The sequence below is a fragment of the Protopterus annectens genome, chromosome 1.part2 (genome assembly GCF_019279795.1).
Source record: "Protopterus annectens isolate FY-2018-M chromosome 1.part2, PAN1.0, whole genome shotgun sequence".
NCBI classification, from domain to species: domain Eukaryota; kingdom Metazoa; phylum Chordata; order Ceratodontiformes; family Protopteridae; genus Protopterus; species Protopterus annectens.
Window position 1 is genome coordinate 701,810,228 of NC_056727.1, and position 22,364 is coordinate 701,832,591.

The 22,364-nt window shown below is 44.9% G+C and overlaps 1 protein-coding gene across 1 annotated transcript in view; it reads right to left on the reverse strand.

The window, feature by feature from the left end:
- The window catches only part of LOC122792405, a 2,471,936-nt gene that overhangs the window by 2,384,989 nt on the left and 64,583 nt on the right, over positions 1 to 22,364 (reverse strand). The window contains exon 3 of the mRNA XM_044060193.1: positions 16,980 to 17,110. Within this exon, the coding sequence (XP_043916128.1) occupies positions 16,980 to 17,110 (131 nt within the window). The remainder of the gene's footprint in view (positions 1 to 16,979; positions 17,111 to 22,364) is intronic.

Consider the following 22,364-nt stretch of genomic DNA (forward strand, 5'->3'; position numbering starts at 1 on the left):
ATTATGCAGGATGCCATGTAACCCAGGGCTTGCAGGACTTTCCTTGCTGTAAGCTGGTTCTGTGTTGTTAATGCCATGAAATAGAGTGGTAGTTGCTTTTGCTTTTCTGCTGTGAGAAATGCCATCTGATTTGATGTGTCCAGTTCTGCACCCAAGAATGTTATCCTTCGGGATGGTATCAGCCTTGACTTTTTCATGTTGACTGTGTATCCCAGGGCTTGCAGTAGTTGTATAAACTTTTCCAAATCTTTTGTTAATTTGGTCTTGCTGTCCGCTTGTATTAGGCAGTCGTCCAGGTATGGATAAATCTGAATTCCCTGAAGCCTGCAATGAGCAATTACTGATGCCAGGCATTTCGTGAATACTCTGGGCGCAGTAGATAAGCCAAAGGGCAATGCTGAGAATTGATAATGCTCTGATCCTGCAAGAAATCTGAGGTATCTTCTGCAATCTGGTCGTATAGGGACGTGCAGGTATGCCTCCTTGAGATCTAGAGTCACCAGCCAAGACTCCTTGCCCAGCATGGGAAGAAGTTGCTGTAGGGTCAGCATTTTGAATTTTGGAACAATGAGATATGTGTTCAGAGCGGACAGGTCGAGAATAGGCCTCCATTGGTTTTCTTTCCTTGGTACTAGGAAAAGTCTGGAGTAAAATCCTTGCCCTTGTTCCATAGGCGGTACCTTTTCTATAGCTCTCATCCTTAGTAAGTGGTTGATTTGTTCTACAGCGTTTGTTTTTTTGTTTGGTGATAGGTTTGGCATTCCTCTCTTTTTTGGTAGAGTGTGGAAGTGAAACCTGTAGCCTTTGTCTATTGTCTGTAAAATCCATTTGTCTCCTGTAATGTAATGCCAGTTTACGGAAAATAAGGCTAGCTTTCCGCCTAAGGGTGCTTCCAGTTGTTCCCTGGTAGGCGGCATCAGAGTCAAGTCATTGTGTCTGTCCTGTGGAAGTGGTAGTAGCCGGATCTGTGGCAGAACTTCTCTGGTTGTTAGGCTGCCACTGACGTCCCCTGTAGGCACCTCTGGATTGACCTCTGCCTCTTGGGCGCCTATTTCTGCCTCTCTGAGCTCTGGAGGTGTCTGGAAAGGACCAATTCTTCGAAGGCCAATTTCTACTAAACCTCGGAGGCTGGACCTGTAAGAAATCCTTGACTGTTTGGACAGATTTTGCTTTTTCTTCCACCTTCTTAAGCACTTGCTGTGCAGGGGAACCAAACAAACTTTGTTTCTCCATGGGAGCATCTAGGAGCTTTGACTTTACATGGTCTGGTAAGGATTGCTCTTTTAACCATGCATACCTTCTAATCACTGTTCCCGTCATAGCTGATCTAAAGGAAGCCTCCAGTGCATCATAGCCACATTTTAAGGAATGATTACTGACCTGCTGAGTGTTATGTACCAAATCCTGAAGGGACTTACGGTCTATAGGTTCAGGAGAGGACAGTTTTTTTATTTAGCTGGTCTAACAAAAATTCCTGATACTGAATCATGTGGAATTGACAGTTTAAGGCCCTAGCCGAAAGAGTAGCAGAAGTATAAACTTTTTTACCCCATCTCTCCAATGCTCTAGATTCTCTTTCAGAGGGGAGGGGGTTTTTGACAGAGGCAGCTGCTACAGCTTTGGGGCCCTGTGAAATGGTTTCAGGATCTGCAAAAGGAGCCTTATAACAAGTGAAAGTGTGTGTCCGGGACCCTGTAATATCTGTCGGGCTTGGCAGGGGCCGGGGGGGAAGAGAGTCAGGGGCAGTACAGGCATCATTAAATGCATCATCAACAACTGTTAGTACTGGAGGAATGGCTAAAGGCCTATGCTGTGGTAAATGTAAAAATGTCCTTAGCCTTTTCCTTGAATCTGAGAAATCCTGGCCCTGCCATTGAAAATGCTCTCTCATAGCATGTAAGGTTTCCCCAAAAGAAAATTCCTCAGGAGGAGAGGCAGAAGGAATGGAGTCTTCTGCATCAGAATCCTCATAAGGTGAATATGGGCCTTCTGGAGGATCTGAGTTTTCTGAATCATCCGAGGAATAGTCTGTGGATACAGGATCCGGGGGCTCTGCTCTAGGTCGCTTCTCTGGAGGGGGTTGAGAGGCCCTGTCTGGGTGAGGTTGGGATCCCCTGATCAAAGAAATGAGATCCTCAGCCAGGCTGAGCATTTGGGAACTAGAGGTAGGCCTGTGTGAGGGGGTTTTAGCAGGCAAGGCCTTAGAAGATTTAGCTGCTTTAGCCCTAGAAAAAGCCTTGATAGACATAGATGCAGGGGGCCTAGCAGCTCCACGTGCAGGAGTAGATATGTCTAAAGGAATAGTATCTGATAAATCCTGGGTGCCTGCTACAGCAGGGGAAATTTCAGTAGCAGATTCAGCCATGCTGTGTGAGGCCTCGGCTATCGGAGGCATGCTTTCGGCCGAAGGAAGAACCGAGGACTCGGTTGGCTTAACCATGGTTTCGGCCGAAACCGCGGACCGCGAGTGTCGGTCCTTTTCCTTACGCTTTTTAGCTAATTGTGAAGTCGGAGTCTCTGACGGCATTTTGTAAGCAAAAGCGGGACCGAAAAACTCCTCTGCAAACTCCGACCAACGTCTAAGTGTCCGTCGGTTGAAGGAAGCACAGGCTAGACAAGCTGATACGTCGTGGTCTGGGCCTAAGCAAGGAAAGCAGTAAGAGTGGAAATCCTTATGAGGTATTCGTTTCCCACAAGTTAAACAATTATTTACTTTTTCTGACATCGGCTGAGGCAAGAAAGAGTCCCCAACAGGGTACTTAGCTTTTTAGAAGTCTTCGGTAGTAGAAATCTCTGGATCTGACCGACCTGCACTTGCGAACAGCTTCTGCTTCGGGCACCGCGCGGCAAGAAAGACTGAGGAAAATGGCGTCGGCTGATGCCTTTATACCCAATTCACAGCAGCTATGACGTCGGGTGAAGTGCGACATCAGCCGAGGCCAGACCCAGACTTTGGAATCCGGCCGACCGAAGGGCTGCCTGAGGCAGGACAACCCATATGTTAGGACTGCAGATGCATCCTTGAAGGACATCTGAAGCATCTCGTGGCATACCGGTCTCCGAATGGGTCTCAGTAGAGGCCTGCGAATCAGAAGTAGCGGGTATCAGGGGCTGCGAAAGAACCTCACTGAGTCCTGGCGACTGGCTTCGGAGTTTTGGACCTAAACGGCCTGTCTCTGTCTTTTTCTTTGCGTTTTTTAAGTACTCCGGTAGCCGGATTGCTAAGCGACAACATTTCTGGATAATTAAAGCGTGAACCAAAATATTTAGAAGCAAAAATGTACCGACGTTTGATAGTGCGTTGAATAAATAAAGCACAAAACAGACAGCAAGGCACATTGTGGTCAGGGCCTAGGCAAGGAATACAGTACAGATGAAAATCCTTATGAGGTATTTGCTTCCCACAAGTAATGCAATTATTAACATACTGACATCGGTAAGGAGCAAGAAAAAGTTTCCCCAACTGGTTACTTCGCTTTTTAGTTGAAGACTTCGGATCTGAAACTCGAAATCGAAAATAAGTGGAGTCGGCCGACTAGCACTTACGAACTGCTTCTGCTTCAGGTGCCGTGCAGCAAGAAAGACTGATGTAATGGTGTCGGCTGCATGTTTTATACCCCTGATGACCTAACGTCATGGAAGAAGAGACTGCAACTGACGCAGGACCCAAGACTTTGTTAATAAGGCCGACTGAGGGCAACCTGCCAGCAGATTACCCAAATGTAATGACTGCAACAGTGAAACACGAAGAACATCATGGCATCAATGGGCCCTGACGGAATCCCAGGGTGCCTATTAAATAGCTTTTAACATGACCTAGGCAGGCCCACTCAAATCTCTATATAACCACAGTCTCCAGAAAAGCATTGTCCCAGTAGAGTGGAGGACAACAGTCATCCCTCTGCATAAAGGGGAGACTGACAACTGACCCGGGAAACTACCAACCGATAAGTCTGACTACCCTCATATGCAAGGCTATGGAATTGCCTGCTCAGTCTGGTGGACTTTGAGAAGGTCACCAAGGTCATGGATACTGCCTACCTTGACCTAGCCAAGACATTTGACACAATACCCAACCTTTATGTCACCAGATGGATTGCCAAATGGCTCACAGGATGCTTGTTGTCAGAGTGGGGAGTCCACATCCAGCAAGAGGCCAGTCACCAGTGGAGTACCACAGGGCTCAGTGCTGCGCCTCCTTATGTTTAGAATATACTTCTCGGACGTCAAGTAAATGTAGGTGGCATTTGGCTGATCAAATTAGCTAATGACTGCAAGTTGGGGGCAATCACTGACTCCCAACTTGCAGTATGACGCAGACTAATGAATGGTATCAGAGCCATGGCCTCAAACAAAATGTGACGTGCATAATAATACCCTTTGGGAATTGAAATACCCCTGCAAATTACAACATTTTTTCAACACCTTCATTGAACTATCACTTGTGATACAGGCACTTAAATTTATATAAAAGTAAACTATATTAAGTTCACGTTTATAAACAATACACTTCACATATATTGCTATACATCATATAACCTAAGCAATATTACATAAATTATTCAATTCCTGCCCTACAATGACTGGCCATTATTACTCAAAAACGAGCACGCTGATTGGCCCGCCCAACCAGCGTGCCCAATGTAAATCTGAGAATATACCAACGGAAAAAGGTCCAGTCGCCCAAACTTTTTCCACATTACTATATCTAATTTTTTTTTTTTTTTACTTTTATTTAATACAAAAGAAAATGGAAGATATTTTACATTCAGGAGAAGGCACAGACAAAAATAAAAGGATAATCAGGTACGTTCTACAAAACGTAAACTTACCTAATTATCCTTTTATTTTGTCTGTCCTGACTCTCCTGAAAATAAAAAGTCTCACGGTTTCTTTTTTTGATTATAAAACGGAAGAAGAATCAACGGAGATCTTCCTTTCTCTGTTGTTCACAGTGCTGATGTACTGCGTAAGCGTGGGAACACAAGTCCCATACGCATGCACAGTACATCAAAAAAAGACCTGGTATACCAACAAGACACGACGAGCAGCACGGACATATTATACAAAAACATTTAAGAAAAGTTTTTTTTTTCTTAAATAATGTCATTGTACAATAGCAATAACCCAAGGCTGGATGTGGGCAATGCTAGATTTACCCACGGCTGGGGGTTTGCCCTCGTGACCAAACCACACCAACGGTGGGAAAATCCAGCACTGCCCACTCCCAACCATGGGTTACTGCTTAATTAAACCATCACTTAAGACACAGGCAATCATACATTTATATAAATGAAAACAAACCACATTGACACAATCCTAGTTGCAAACATTTTTCATCACAAACCATACTGACATACTCCCAGTTACAATTATTACACATCACTTATAATCTACCCCATCATTTTCAGTCAAATATTACATAGCTCCATTTAAGTCCTGTCTTCTTTTAAACCTTATTCCTCCTCTGTATGTATTGCTCCCACAATTCCCATTTCCCTATGTAGTTTGCTCCTAGCCTTTTCAGTTATTCTCTCTCTTTTACTATAACTCACTACTTCTAGTACAGCTGGTTTAGATTTTGATTTCCATTTTCTAGTAATTGCTTTTTTGGCAGCCACCATAATTAGACACAGCATGGTCTTAACCATGTCTAAGCAAATTCAGTTTCTGTATCATAGTTCAGAAAAATCATCTTCCTCGTCACAACAATCAGTCCACCCAGCATCTGACAGTGTATCCCACAGGGAATCAAAGTCCACCAACTCAACATACTCTCAGAAAATATGTTCCCAATTACCTCTTTCTTCTCCATCACACCTCCAACATTTGAAGTCTACCTGAGGAAAAATTCTATGTAATCTACTTGTGGTATAAAAATATCTATGTAAACATTTCCAAGCAAAAATCATAAATCTTCTAGATTGTGTTTTCATATTTGGCAGACGTACATATATCCACCCATTGTTTCTTTGTGAATTGCTTGTCCAATCTCTCTTCCCAATCCTTTCTAACCTCCTCGGATTTATTCTTACAGCTATCATGCACTATTTTATATGCTCTAATTATCCGTTTTCTAATGGCAGCCTCTCTTCTAGATTCTACTAAAAACTCTACCAGTGCTGGTCTTTCATTTAAGACCCCCCCCCCCCAATATTTCTCTCTCTTTTCCTATACTCTAGCAATCCTTGAAAGAGAAGGCAACCTCTAATCCAAATAAATTCTTGGGGATCCTTCCATTCTATCATCTTTCCCTCTCTAGTCATTTGCTCCCAATACCTTGATTCCTTTACCAGTTTTCTCAAATTCCAGACCCCTCTTGTCTACGGTCTACATCTCTAACTGCAGTCATCCCTATTGGCAAAAAATCTCCTTTTCACCATTCTCGTGTTCATAGGTGTGTACTAGGCTAATAGCCCTGGACCATTTACAAGCCTAGCTCACAGGATTGCCCTGGCATCATGCCGCCCGACCTTAGTTCCCAGTGCCTTTGTCGAGTAGAGCCACTGGAGTGATCCCCAGGGTGAATTTTTTTTATTCCCATCCACTCATCAAGATTTCTCTTGAAGAGGGCCAGTGAGGTGCTCTGTTTGACATGCATGGGAAGTCTATTACATTGCATGGACAGTCTCTGGGTTATGAACCTGTCCCTCCAGCTTGATTGCATTGGCTTAGTTCTTAGGTTACTTTCTGCTACTTTCTGCTACTTTACAGACACAATATGCAGTACGATTACTTTTATTCTCCTTAAAGACCTGCATCCAGAATCCCAGCCTCTCTGTTTCTTGAGCCTCCCCCATTTCATCATCCCTTTCCACTTTGAATTATAGTTTTCTGCTTGTGATATGTATAACAGCCTCATCTGTGTAGCTCTGAGCTGCAAATTACAGCACCCACCTAAGATCTGGGTACTCAAACAGTAATCAGAGCTTTAAATACCATGCATTTACAGTGGTGAGGAAATCTTTCTGTGTGGCTCAGATTATAAAGTAAGGGCATACCATCCAGATCTAAGGATGTCATAGTACCAATGCACTTGGCCCTCATCAGAACAATAATCGAGAAAATGTACCCTTTGCATGTACCTTGCCAGGTACCTGCAACAGCTGGAGCATGCTCAGAGGTTTCTCATATGCACACACAAAAAAAAATTACAGGGTATAACAAACATCTCATGTGAGGACAAAATAAAAGCCCCATCACTGTTTTCTGTTTCCTACTGAATACTGAAGTGTGAACTGTGCCTAACCTACAAGGCAATCTCTGGCCCAGCCCTAACAGAAATGATGCACATTTGCAAAACTAACTGCATGAGGGTTACCCGCTCCAAAGCTCAAAACCTTACCGCTGACATTAATAGATCATGCTGCAGAGACAGATGTGTCCCAGAGACTGCCTCTCCTCTGGAATAGGCTTCCTATTCATGTGAAGCAGGACCCTTCCCAGACTATCTTCAAGCTCAATCTGGACCAATGGGTGGGAAATCGCAAATTCCCTCCTGGGTTGGCACCCATGTCCCTTACAGACAGGCAGCCTGTAAACATTGTCAAAACACCACTTGCTGACCCTTGTTATCTTTCCGCCAATGACAAATTGGGTAAAACTAGCTAGCCTTTTAAGGGCTCTTGAGCCGTTAGCCTAGTAACATTCTATGAACCTATAAGGCTCAATAACTAATTGTTACAACAGGAGGAGATGAGACAAAAATGGTCACGTATAATAATAATATAGGCGAGATGGACTACAAACATGGAACATTATGGTAAGTACATAACTTCTTTATGTTATGTAGTCCTCTCACGTCGTAATTCTTGGGACAGCATCCCTAGCACCTTTATCCCGGGTGGCTCAAGCAAAGAGACTCTTCAGCACAGTGGACCAAAAGGATGACCCGTCTCTGGAGGCCAAATCCAATCTGTAATGAGTGACAAACGTACAAGGTCTTGCCCAAGTAGCTGCTGCACAAACAGTATCAGTTGGGAGCCTAGATCTAAAGGTGCATGAAGTAGCTACAGCCCTAGTAGAGTGACCTTTAGCTTTTAACGGTAATTGTCTACCAGCTTGTTGATAAGCTAAGGATATGCATTTTGAAAGAGTAATTTTTGAAACAGGTAAGCCTTTCCTTTTGTCAGAAAAGAAAACAAAAATTTGATCAGATTTCCTAAATTCTTTGGTCCTGTGTACATAGAATCTGAGTATCCTGTGGACATCTAGCTGGTGAAGTCTACACTCTGATTTATTGGAGTGGTAGCTCAATGGTAGTATTCAGGTTGTGTTCTGAGCATACCTTAGGGAGAAAGGAAGGGGTTGTCCGAAGAGAGACTCTATCCCTGTGAAAGATAATGCAAGGAGACTGAATAGTTGGGGCTTGAAGTTCCAAGACTCTCCTAGCCAATGTTATAGCTACCAAGAACAGGGTTTCCCATGATAACAATTTTAAGTCTGACGATGAGGATGGTTCAAAGGGTGCAGACGTCAAAGATGAGAGTACTAAATTTAAGTCCCTGGGTTCTAAAGGTTGTTTTATTGGGGGCTTAAGAAGAACAACTCCTTTTAAGAAGGTTTTACAGAGGGAGTGTTGCATGATTGGATTTCCCAGGAAACCAAAATGGAAATTGGAAATGGCAACTAAATGAACTTTTAACTAAAGCGGCTGCCGCTCCTTCATGAAAAATTGTTGTTAGGAAGGATAAAATGGATTCTAAAGGAGCTGTATATGGATCTAAGCCACGGTTCGTAGCCCAAAGGGAAAACCTTTTCCATTTGCTAGAATATAGTTTCTGAGTGGAAGGTTTATGGGATGAAATTAGGATGTTTGACTATTGGGGATAAAGGAATGCACCTGGCTATACGTGGAACTGGAGCAGCCATGCTGTGAATTTGAGGGTGTGGATGGAGAGGTAGAACTGTCCCGATTGATGAATCGGGAGATCTGGAGATGGATCCAGAATCCATGGTTCCTCCAAAAGGTAGGGCCACACGAAAGGAAACCAAACTTGTCGAGGCCAGTAATGAGAAATGAGGATCAAGGAACTCCTCAACTGTCTTGCTTTCTGTATTAACTTTGGGGATGAGTGGAAAGGAAGTAAAGGCATAGAGAAGTCCCAGGGGCCAGTCATGAACTAGAGCATCCCTGGGTGACATCCCTGGATGGGGAATGAGGGCAAAGTAGCTGCTGCATTTGATGTTCAGGTGAGTGGCAAATAGATCGCAGCAAGGCTGGTCTCATTTGTGAAAGATCTCTTTCGCAACCATAGGATTCAGGGACTACTCGTGAGACATCAGAATTGCTCGGCTGAGTTTGTCCGCTATTACGTTGGATTTCCCCGGGATATGCATTGCTATCAGGAAGTGCTGAGTATCCACCTCCCACTTCCAAACTCTTAAGGCCTCTCTGCAAAGTGGGTAAGACTTGGTTCCCCCTTGTTTGTTTATGTATCACACAACAGACATGACTGACTGAATCGCAATCGTTCCAGTGGGAAGGGAGCCGTGAAGTGCTTGCAACACATATAGCACTGCTCTCATCTCCAGAACACTGATGTGTAAGTGGTTCTCGTGGTTTTGCCAAGTACGTTGGACTGCCTTTCCCAGATAATGTCCCCCCCACCCTACCTGGGAAGCGTCCGTGGTCAAAACTGCTTTCTCTTGAGGAGGAATAAGTGGATGACCTATGAAAAGTTTTTTCGTGTGTAACCACCATGTCAGAGCCCTTTTGCATTAATATCTGGTGAGATAATGGAAGGTCTTGCATCGACCATTGTGCAAACAGCATCCATTGGAGAATCCTCATATGGAGACGAGCAAGAGGAACTAAAGATAGCGGAAGCCATAGTCCCTAGGACTTGAAGAACTACTTTGGCCTGGACTCTCTGTTTAATAAGGATCTGATCTGACTGCATAGAGATTCCACTCTTTGCTGTGTTAGTTTTACTGACATGGTGGTTGTGTCTATTTCTGAGCCTAGATATAGAATATGCTGCGAGGGAGATGAGACTGACTTTTGCAAGTTGACAGTGAGGCCTAGGCTGGCGCACAAGGACAGAGTCTCATCCCTAGTCCTTATAAGTTGATGCTTGGTGGTTGCAGTGAGGAGCCAGTCGTCTAGGTACGAAACACCTGGAATCCTTGACGTCTCAGGTGAGCCATTAACACTGTCATGCATTTGGTAAACACTCTGGGGGCTGTCGTGAGGTCAGAGGGCAGTGTTCTGAACTGAAAATGGCTGGCTCCCAGCTAGAAGTGTAAGTGTCTCCTGAAGCACCTGTCCATTTTGGTGTGGTACTACACATCCTGGAGATCGATTGAGCACATCCAATTGTCTTTCCCGATAAAGGGAAATATCGACTGCAGAGTGACCATTCGGAACTTTGATTTTCTTACATGCTTGTTGAGCCTGCTGAGATCTAGAATTGATCTCTAGTCCCCTGTCTTTTTTAGAACTAGAGAGTAAGTTCTGGATCCTACTTGCTCTGCGGGGACTTCTTGGATGACTATTTTTTTGTAGCAACGAGATTACCTCCGATGTTGCACGGTCTAGTTGGATGGGTGGTATGTCTGGAAGAGACCGGTTTGTTGGGGGTTCGGAAATAAAGGGAATCAGGTAACCTCTGGATATTACTGTGTGCACCCAACGATCTTGAGTGATAGTTAGCCAGGCGCTTGGGCACAGCGATATACAACCCCCGACTGCCTCCAGAGATGGACAGTCAAGCAACCCCTCAGGGTCGATGGAAGGGACGATCAGAGAAAGCTTCTCCGTCTCCCTGATGTTGTGGATCTCCTCTGCCGCAAGGGAGGTGTCTTCCATTATATCCTCCTCCTCTGCCCCTGGGGAGGGGTGACATTGTGCATGAGGAAATCCTTTTTGGGATTTGCGGAACCACATTTTCCCTCCTGTATTACCCTTGGGAAAGGATCTGGACAGGAGAGAGAAAAGGACAACGGCAGATAAGATTTTTCTTTCCCGCTCGCACCTAGTCAAAGTCTCTTTCACTTGGGGTCCAAAAAGATGAACCATCAAAGGGAATGTTAGTGAAGGAAGACTTGAAGGATTCCGTAAAATTACAAAGATGCATCCACAAATGTCTCCTGAGGGTTATTCCTGCTGCGGATGCCCTGCTCGCTCCATCTGCTGCATATGAGATCAGCCTCATGGAGAAGTTAGCTATGGAAGTAAGGGTGGAAAAGCTGCGTGGAAACATTGTCCATGGAACCCGGAGCTAATGAACCCTGGAGGGTACCTCCTAACTCTTTCAGGAGATCCCTCTGAAGACGAGTGAAATGAGTCAGGTAATTCAGCGATCATAGTGTAAATGCCGCTGAAGAAAAAGTATGCTTCCCGTACCTATCCGTCATCCTGGATTCCTTGTTAGGAGGATGGATATTAGAAGACATCTCAGATAATTCCTTCTTGGTGGCCACTGCTACCACCATAGCATCAACTGGAACTCCCTTGCTAAGGCAAGACTTGTCGTCAGGTGCAGTCACAAATTTGTCTGGCCTCCTCAGGACGGCTTCCACTGAATCTGGAGAGGTCCATGTTTTCCACGAAATGACCCCCAAAATTGGTCATAAGGTGGCGTCACCCAAGAGGTGGAAGGTCGGGAGCCAAAGGCCTCAAGATATACTGATTCATCCTCAGTAGGTTTAGAGATCTTCCAAGGATTTGTATGATGTCAGAGAAGGACACATCCTCAAAGGGAGATCTAGGGGACCCTTCCGATTCCTCTAAATCAGTGTTTGATGTGACAGACTCAGGGGAGTCTGCATGTTTCCTCTTACATAACCTCTTCTGAGGGAGCTCTCCAGTGGGATAATCTGGGGAGGTCTCGGAAGAATCTTTGGAAAAGGGAAGGAGCAACTTGCATAGAAATAAATGAAATGTGTTGGAACAACACATGCCAAATAATGTTCTGGACAAAGAGTGAGGATTAAGGGAACATAGGATTTGAGCAATTTATGTTGTATAAAGAAAGAAAACATACACATAATGTATAATGTTCGTAAATGAAAATAAGTGTTAAAATGTTTTTTTCTAATAATGTATGTTATGTATGATTGCCGATGTCTTAAGTGATTTTTAATAAAGGTGTTGGGAAGAACTCAACCTCTATGATGCCAGAAATATGAACATTCATTTGAAATTGGGAGGGCATAATTTGATTCTACCAAAAAGATTAGGATCTGCCCATTAGAAGTTACAGAGCAAACATTCAGAGCTCTGTTAGAGGGAGTAAGTTAAACATAATTCTTTTCTTTTTAGGCAAGTAGTAAAGGGCTAAGAATGGGTGTTTTGTCTAGCAAGTAGGGGATGACTGACAGTAGCATAAACAAATATTATACTTTAGAAATCCATCTTAGACTAGGTAACTTTGCTCCTAATAGACTAGGCTCCAAAGTTTCCAAAGAAAACAAATCTGAGCATCCTTTCTGAATCCCTTGGTTCTGTTAAGATAGAAGCACAACTGCCAGGCTACAACAACCAAGTGTTAGCTAAAACAATAGTCAAAAATAAGAAAATTTGAAACCAAACGGGCTACTTATCTTTAAGATGCAATGTCTGTGAAGAAGTGATCGTACAATGTGAATGTCGTCTGTGGCTGAAAGGTTCTGAGGATTGTACGTGCAGACTTCACAATTAAGGCCCCTTTGTTTATGGCCCTGTGTGTGACATCCCACGCACACTACAGCAGCCAGGGTGAAGCTTTTGTATAGAAGTCGACATAGGAGTCACCTGAGAGCAGGAAATCCCACACCTAGAATACTGCAACATGGGAAAAGAAGGACATCTGCCAGTGCATATCCAGAGTGTGAAGGAAATTTTCTCCCATACATGGAGTGACTGGAAAAGAACAATGGCAAATGGATGGGTTGATTCAAGTATTATTCAGATGTAACCTTTGGAAGAAAGGAAGGACTAGTTCACAATGAGACCATCTTTGTGAAAAAACAAATAAGAAAGAGATGATAGTGTATGTAATTAGGACATCCTCCTGGTTGAGCTTATAGCCACAAGGAACAAGACCTTCCAAGATAAGAAATTGAAGTGGTTGACACTGGCTCAGACGGGACTTTGTTAAAGCCTCTAATATGAAACGGAGGTTCCACTGAGGGACTGTTTCTCTTACTAGGGGGTACAGTAGGAATGTATCCTTGAGAAAGGCTTTAAAATATCTATGGGACACCAAAGAGTGGGAGTCAAAGATGTGGCCAAAAACAGAAATGAAAGCTAGTTGAACCTTAACAACTAAAAACTAAAATGAAGGGAAAAGAGTTCCAAAAAGAAGAGAACAACCTAGGGGTCAGATAAACTGAAAGTGTTTATCTCTCGAGCAATTTACCATGTCACAAAACATCTCCACTTACTTCTCCAGACTTTATGGGTGGATTCCTTCTGGAAGGTGGAAAGAATGTGAACCACCCTGAGACAACTTACTGCAACTGGAGACACCATGGGGTTAGTCTGAAATTAATTCAATCTTAAAAGTGACCTGGTGGGTGTGAAAAAGAGATCCTTTATGAGATCCCATCACCATTGAGGCTCCCCCATATGAGGCCCAGGACAGGGATCCAGACTTGTCGGAACCAGTATGGGGCAATGATGATTACCCTTGCTTTGTAACTGATCACAGTGTACATGAACCTGGCCATAAAGGGAACAGAAGGGAAAGCAAAAAGTCATCCAGCTGGCCACTGCCCAATAGGAGAGTCCCTTGTGAACTTACCTGGCCCTGATTCCCCAGACGGTAACTATTGCACTTGATGTTGACATGAGACAAAAAAAAAAAAAAAAAAGACACAGCAAGGGTAGCCCCAGTGTTGAATGATCTGAAGTACTATTTACAGACTGAACGACCAGAATGGATCTCAGTCTGTCTGCTTGATACTTTCATAGATATCTACCCTATGGCGTATGAGCTGGTTCCTTCCTGTTTGTTGACTTACCAAACTACTCTCACATTGTCCTTCTGGAAGGATATCACCCATGGAAGCAACAGATCCTGCAGTTCCTGCAACACTAGAAGGACCATCCTCAGCTCCAGGACACAGATGTGAAGACTGGTCTACTGTTTTGACTAAGTGCCTTGGACTACTCTCCTGATAATATGCCCCTCACACCAAGTAGGATGCATTCATTGTCACTATTGATGACGGAGTGGGGAACCACTAACAATAAAGTGGACACTGGTAAAGACTACAATTTGGATAGATAACAGCAACTCTACTAGTTGAGACCACTGCACTCTGAGCAGCCCCTTTATAGCAAGAACTAACAGAGGTGATGAGAAATGAATCACCTTCTGAACTACAAGTCTTAAAGACTGGACTCTTCCAGGAAGGAGACATAAGGCAGAGGACTTGATGTTCAAGTGGCATCCGATGAATTCTACTGAATGTGTCGGCTATCGATATATATATATATATATATATATATATATATATAGATATATCGAGATATAGATATATCTATATATATATATCTATATATATATATATATATATATATATATATATATCGATATATCGATTATATATATATATATATATATATATATATATATATATAGAGAGAGAGAGAGCCGGTAGGCTTAATGCCCACACAGCAAGAGAAGAAAAACTGGTAAAATGATGAGGAAGGAGCTTAAAGTGAAGGACCGGAGGACAGCAATCAAAGAAATGCAAAGGGCTGTCAAATGAAGTAAAACGCTATTAATCCTGACCAAAAATAAAAAGTGGAGCACTTAGCTTTTATAGGGTCAGACTGCTATAATGCCTGAACACTGAGGCAGCAAACAAAATATGAGGAAGCTTCACATCCTGGAACACGATGGAAGAGGAAAAATTTAAAGGGGCTCGAGGCTGGACCTCTCAGATCAGTCACTCAGCCAGAGGTCCCAGAATCCTAACCATAAAGGATGAAAAGGATCTTGATGATGTTCCCCTAGACAAAAAGGCAATGCAAATAGTAAAGTTTCAGAAAAAAATAGGTCTTCTGCATGCACAACTGTTGATAAGTTTTGCCAGGGAAATCATGGACCTCAAAAATCTCAACTAAATGTGGAGTCATATCAAAAAATACAATATCAATACAAAACAAACAAGACTTAAAATAAGAATGTGGCTTCCCATACTGCATAGAGAATCTCTACCATTTGGAAAAGACTGACTGACTACTGACTGAGGCAAAAAATGAACTCAGAATGGTGTGGGCTAATATTCACAATGTGGGCAGGATACTTGATGTTGACATGAGACAAAAAAAAAAAAAAAAAGACACAGCAAGGGTAGCCCCAGTGTTGAATGATCTGAAGTACTATTTACAGACTGAACGACCAGAATGGATCTCAGTCTGTCTGCTTGATACTTTCATAGATATCTACCCTATGGCGTATGAGCTGGTTCCTTCCTGTTTGTTGACTTACCAAACTACTCTCACATTGTCCTTCTGGAAGGATATCACCCATGGAAGCAACAGATCCTGCAGTTCCTGCAACACTAGAAGGACCATCCTCAGCTCCAGGACACAGATGTGAAGACTGGTCTACTGTTTTGACTAAGTGCCTTGGACTACTCTCCTGATAATATGCCCCTCACACCAAGTAGGATGCATTCATTGTCACTATTGACGGAGTGGGGAACCACTAACAATAAAGTGGACACTGGAAAAGACTACAATTTGGATAGATAACAGCAACTCTACTAGTTGAGACCACTGCACTCTGAGCAGCCCCTTTATAGCAAGAACTAACAGAGGTGATGAGAAATGAATCACCTTCTGAACTACAAGTCTTAAAGACTGGACTCTTCCAGGAAGGAGACATAAGGCAGAGGACTTGATGTTCAAGTGGCATCCGATGAATTCTACTGAATGTGTCGGCTATCGATATATATATATATATATATATATATATATATATATAGATATATCGAGATATAGATATATCTATATATATATATCGATATATATATATATATATATCTATATATATATATCGATATATATATATATATATATATATATATATATATATATATATATATATATATATAGAGAGAGAGAGAGAGCCGGTAGGCTTAATGCCCACACAGCAAGAGAAGAAAAACTGGTAAAATGATGAGGAAGGAGCTTAAAGTGAAGGACCGGAGGACAGCAATCAAAGAAATGCAAAGGGCTGTCAAATGAAGTAAAACGCTATTAATCCTGACCAAAAATAAAAAGTGGAGCACTTAGCTTTTATAGGGTCAGACTGCTATAATGCCTGAACACTGAGGCAGCAAACAAAATATGAGGAAGCTTCACATCCTGGAACACGATGGAAGAGGAAAAATTTAAAGGGGCTCGAGGCTGGACCTCTCAGATCAGTCACTCAGCCAGAGGTCCCAGAATCCTAACCATAAAGGATGAAAAGGATCTTGATGATGTTCCCCTAGACAAAAAGGCAATGCAAATAGTAAAGTTTCAGAAAAAAATAGGTCTTCTGCATGCACAACTGTTGATAAGTTTTGCCAGGGAAATCATGGACCTCAAAAATCTCAACTAAATGTGGAGTCATATCAAAAAATACAATATCAATACAAAACAAACAAGACTTAAAATAAGAATGTGGCTTCCCATACTGCATAGAGAATCTCTACCATTTGGAAAAGACTGACTGACTACTGACTGAGGCAAAAAATGAACTCAGAATGGTGTGGGCTAATATTCACAATGTGGGCAGGATACCAGCTCCAATATGGAAATGCCTACAGCACTACAAGTCAGGTCGACAGACTTGATGTTGGACTGTAGCAAATTTACAGAAATGAGGACTTCAGCTACACACCAGTGACACAAATTACGAACTTACTTTTCTCTGAAGTTATTACAACATTCTCGAAATGCTGCAAATAGTTCTACTGCAATGATATGGAGAACTACTACACTGGTAAATGAAAGCTTAGAGTAACCATGCTTCCTCTCAAACACTTGAACTTACATGGGTCTGTGAGATGGTCCACTTGTTGAAACAAGTTCAAAATCAATAGGCAACGCATGCTTCTGGCAATATGTACGAAGTGCAGCAATATAGTTTCCCTTTCCACCGGGATATAGGGGTATTTCTGACACCTGGAAAAAACAATACATGAAATATTATCAGACAATATGTTAAACTATACTAGCACCATAATAAGCAAAAATGCAAATGTCTTCTTATAAAGTGATCTTAGAGACAGACTTACCTAGGTTAAATCTGGAAAAAGAAATGAACAACTGGTCGGATTGCCTATGACCAGCAGTCCTGTGAATGTAGAAGCGCAGTTGTCTATGCACATCTAAGGAATGGAGTTTGTATCCTCCCTTGTTCTGATACTTGGGGAAGAAAACTGGTAGGTTAATGGACTGATTGATATTAGCTTCTGAAGCCGCCTTGGGAAGAAAAGAAGGATTGGTCCTGAGGTACACTCTATACTGATGAAAGGCCAAGTATGGGCGTTTCACACAAAGGGCCTGAAGCTCGGAAACTCTTTTCGCCAAAGTAACAGCAACTAGGAACGCCGTTTTACAAGAGAGGTACTTAAGATCGACCGAAGCAGCCGGTTCAAAGGGGGGAGCTGTCAAGGCCTGTAAAACTAGAGCCAAATCCCAAGGGGGTACAATTTCCCTGACAGGAGGTCTGAGCAAGAAAGTACCCGAGAAAGGTCTTGCACAATTTCGCTGTAATCAAGGGGCCCGATTCATGCCCCACATGGTAATAACAAATAGCTGCTAGTTGAACCTTGACCGTAGAGCAGCTAGCCCCCTGATGGAACAGACCTGTAAGGAACTCCAACACAGACGGTAACAGGGTTGTGAAGGGATATAAATTATTATTCTCCGCCCAGATGGAGAAGCGTTTCCACTTACTATGATAGACTTTCGTAGTGGAAGGTTTATGTGCTGCCACGAGAATGGCTTTAACTGGTGAAGAGATTCCGGGAGTCCTGACTAGGAGTGGAAATGGAGCAGCCAAGCTGTCAATCTCAGGTTGTCCAGATTCGGGATCGGGAGGTTTAGCGGATGAGATATTAGATCCGGGAGGGGATCTAGAATCCAAGGCGGATTCACCAGATGAGACTACAGGTAAGGGAACCACGTTTGACGAGGCCAGAATGGGGCAATGAGGATCATCCTGCTCCTCAACCGACTGGCTTTCTGTATGAGTTTCAGCATCAGGGGCAGAAGAAGGTAGACAAAGTAGACCGGGGGGCCAAGCATGCACCAGAGCGTCTCTCTGTGATTCCCCGATGGGGGGAATTAGAGCGAAGTAGCTGTTGCATTTCGTATTCGAGGGAGAGGCGAAGAGATCGCAACATGGTTGCCCCCACACGGCAAAAATCCACTTCGCTACCTGGGGATTGAGAGACCACTCATAAGGGGAAAGGATGGTGCGGCTGAGTCTGTCCGAGATCGGATCCAAGACCCAAAGGTTGCTGACAAATGAAGTACCTACTTCAGATCATAAATTCTCTCACCATATCTACCCCCAATTCATTAGGTATACTAGTAAATAAAAATGAAACATCAAGACACACCATAAAACATGAACCATCAAAATCCATGTTTCCAACATCGATATACAACTGCTGTAAAAACTGTTTACTGTCTCTAAGGACTTGTGGTTCTTCATCCAGCAGCGGTCTTAATGTTTTATCTATGTATATAGAAAAAGGCTCAGTAAGCCATCCCTTACCAGAGACAATGGGACGAAAAGGGGTCCTTGTGTACCTTAGGCAATGCTTGAAATACAGGTAAAACAGGAAACTCAACAATGAAATAATCACTCAATTTCTTTGTAACAACCCTACTAAGCAAACAGTCATATATAGTAGAATGCACTCTATCATGTACAGATTTAGCACAATCCTGATCAATAACATGGTAAACATTAACATCACTTAACATTTAAATCATATTAGAATGACAGAATGCATAATCCCTCAAAATAATAGCACCGCCTTTGTCAGCGGGCTTAATAATAAACGTCTCATCATTCTGCAACTCTATTAAGGCACGTTTCTAATCATTACTAGCATTATAAAAATAGATCTGAAGTAGGAGAATTCATTTGTCAGCAACCTGTGGGTATGGATCCGATATCGGATCCGAACCGGCATGGTTTATCCAGCTATGGATCCGAGCTCCTAGCTCCTCCCCTCACCCATAATGCCCTGCTCTCCCTACATGACCTCAGATCTAGTTTGCCGCGCATGGTGAAGGCTGGGTTGTCATAGCTCCAAAAGCTAAGTCTTAGTATTCTTGTTAAAGGGGTTTTAAAACTTTTAAGTTGTGTGAAAGTTATAGGTTTCCCTTTTATTTATATCTTTTTTGGGTTAATTTAATATAGTTTTTGCCCTCCCCTCGCTGGTTCGTAGTTGGTGTGTGTGTGTGTGTGGTTTTTTTGGGGGGCCTTGTGTGTGTGTTTATTTTATTGTTACTATTTTAAAAAAAAAAAAAAAAAAAAAATAGTGATGTCTGAGGCCCCAAAGGCTGTCTTTTCTAAGTGCTCCGAGTGTGGCCAAAAGCTTTCCCCTGCTGATAGCCACACTCGGTGCGTTCGATGCCTTGGGGTTGAACACCTCACTTCAGGGTGTTCAATCTGTGCAGGGTTCCACCCCAGGGCATTGAAGGAGCGAAGGTCGAAGCTGGTCTTGGCGGGACTCTTGCCCCCAGACTCGGCTTCGGCCCCCGCCCCCTTGGTGGTCACTGCTTCGGCAGACCCTGCCTTGCCTGCTCCCCCTCCTCCACCCGGGATTCAAACTCCCGCCAAAGGGTCAGAGGAGAGGGAAGCCAGAAAAAAGAACCGGAGAGAGAAGCACCACAAGCGGCGGGCTGAGACCTCCATTTCGGCTCCGCCGGCTAAGCGGGCTTCTCCTCCGGCCTCTCTGGCTGCTGGCTCTCCCCCTCCTCAGCTCCGGTCCCCATGCTTTTCACCGGAGCCTGAGGAGACTCGACCTCCTTCGAGGCTATCGAGGCGGCACTCAAGGCCTACTTACAGCCTCTCCGATGCTGATCTGGATCGGATGATGCGAAGGTTCATCCAGGCCCAGATGCAGATGGGAGTGCTCCTGCCTCCCCTCTGGGAGCTCGACCCCCTTTTTTAAGCCCATTGCTCCTTCTCCGACCCGCTACCCGGGTTCGGAGCGCCCGGAGCCGGGCAGCTTCGGAGCAGTGGGTGGGTCGGCGCCGACAGTACTGGGTACTTCGGATCCGACCCTACTCTCGAGTCTGTCGGATCCGACCTCTCGGAGCCTTGGCCAGAGCTTCGGATCCGAGGGACTCAGTGTGCCTTCGGCGCCGTCCTTGTCAGAGCATACTGGTCCCTCAGATCAGAGGGGCTCGGCGCCGGCTCCGATCCGCTCATCGGATCAGAGGGGGAGCAGACTTTCGGATCCTATTGTCGAGGCTGGCTCCCCCTCGGCTTTTGATGTAGTGGAGAGGGCTCTGTTGAGGGCATCCGGACCACCGGCCCTTGCTTCAGCTCCGTCCCGCACTCCATCTGCTCTGGGCCAGGCTTCCATCACCCGGCCACTGGGACAGCCCGCTTCACTGCCCCAAGCAGTTCCTGTGGTTCTGGACATTGCTGGTGAGGGCTCCTCGGACAGCCCCCCCCCCCCCGCGAGGAAGCACCTCGCAAGCATTCCTGTAAGAGGAGGCACATAGACTCCCCCGAGTCTTTGACCGAAGACACTGACTTGGAGGAAGGGGAAGGCTCCCCAAGATCACCCCCTGAGGATGTCTCCTTCGGAGACATCATGGCAATGTTACGGATTAGAGGTGGGTGGTCTGCCCCAAAGTCTTCCTCGGACGAGTCAGTGTTCTTGGAGGCATTTGAAGTGGGCCCGTCTACCTCTTGGGTGTCCCCTCCTGCCGACTCCCTGGTGGACCTTATTACTACCAGGGCGTGGAAGGAACCGGACACCGTGGAGCCAATCCCTAAGAGGCCCGGCAGGATCCTTAGCCCCCCTGCTGACCGTGCCCACTGGAGCAAGGGACCCCCAGCAGATGCCATGTTGTCGGCAGCAGCCACTAAGAGGGAACTCGCCCAGGAGAGTCCCTCAGTCCATCCCCCGAGCAAGGAGTCTCGGATGATGGACCGTTTGGGGAAGCAAATTTTTAGTTCAGCGACCTTCTCACTGAGGGCGCTCAACTATTTGGCACATGTCATTAGGATGCAGCGCGATCTTATCATGGAGTACGCTGCATCCACCCAGAGTCCATATCGGAGGAGGACAAACTTATGCACTCCACCCGTATGGCCACTCTTAGTTCTGTGACTAACACCTCTATGCGGTTACTTTCCCACGCTACCGAGGGAGCCACTAGAGCTGCGGGAGCGGGCCTAGTCACAAGACGGCAGGCCTGACTCCGCCACTGCGATTTTACGGAGCCCTTCAATGCATCATTCGCGAATGCCCCCTTTGACGGTTCTGCCCTTTTTTGGCAAGACGGTTCGCGATACCTTGGTTCAGAGCGAGAAGGACGGGAAGACGCTGTCTGCCATCGGAGTCCGCTTCTCTGTTCCCTAGAGGTCCTACTCTAGGAACCAAAAGGGCCAGAAGAAGATGTGGTTCCGGAAGTTGCAGCATTCCCAACCCGCTCCGGACACCCAGTCCTTCCGCAGCAGAGGAGGACAGGGAGGACGCCACCCTAGGGGCAGAGGGGCTCCCAGGAACTTAGGGTCCAGGGAACCTTTCTCTGAACGGCCCACGCAACAACCCTGAGGGGTTGCCCGACTACTCCACTCTGGAGGCAGTCTGAGGACATTTCTCGGAGTCCATTACATCGGACCGCTGGGTACTCCAGATTATATCCAGAGGTTACAAGATCCCCTTTCTTGATGTCCCAAAGTTAAAAATCCTCCCCGATGTTCCACCCGATCAAAGGGAGGCTGCTTCAGCGGAAATTGGCCATCTGCTGAGAAAAAGAGCCATCCAGCCCGTCCCCCCAGACCAGATCGGATCAGGGTTCTACTCCAGGTTCTTTTTAGTGCCAAAAAGGACGGGGGAGCCAAGACCCATTCTAGACCTGTCCCTGTTGAACCTGTCAGTTCCCAAAGAGAAGCTCCGGATGGTCACTTTGCAGTCCATCCTCCCCCTTCTAGGGGAGAATCACTGAATGTGCTCTATATACCTCAAGGACACGTACTACCACATTCGGATGGACAGACGATCCAGGAGGTTTCTTCGCTTCCGGCTGGGAGCCAGTCACTACCAGTTCAGGGTCCTTCCCTTTGGTCTCACCAAAGCCCCCCAGAGTGTTCACCAAAGTGTTAGCAGTGGTTGCGGCCCACCTGAGGCTTCAGGGGGTGCAGGTCTTTCCGTACCTAGACGACTGGCTTCTC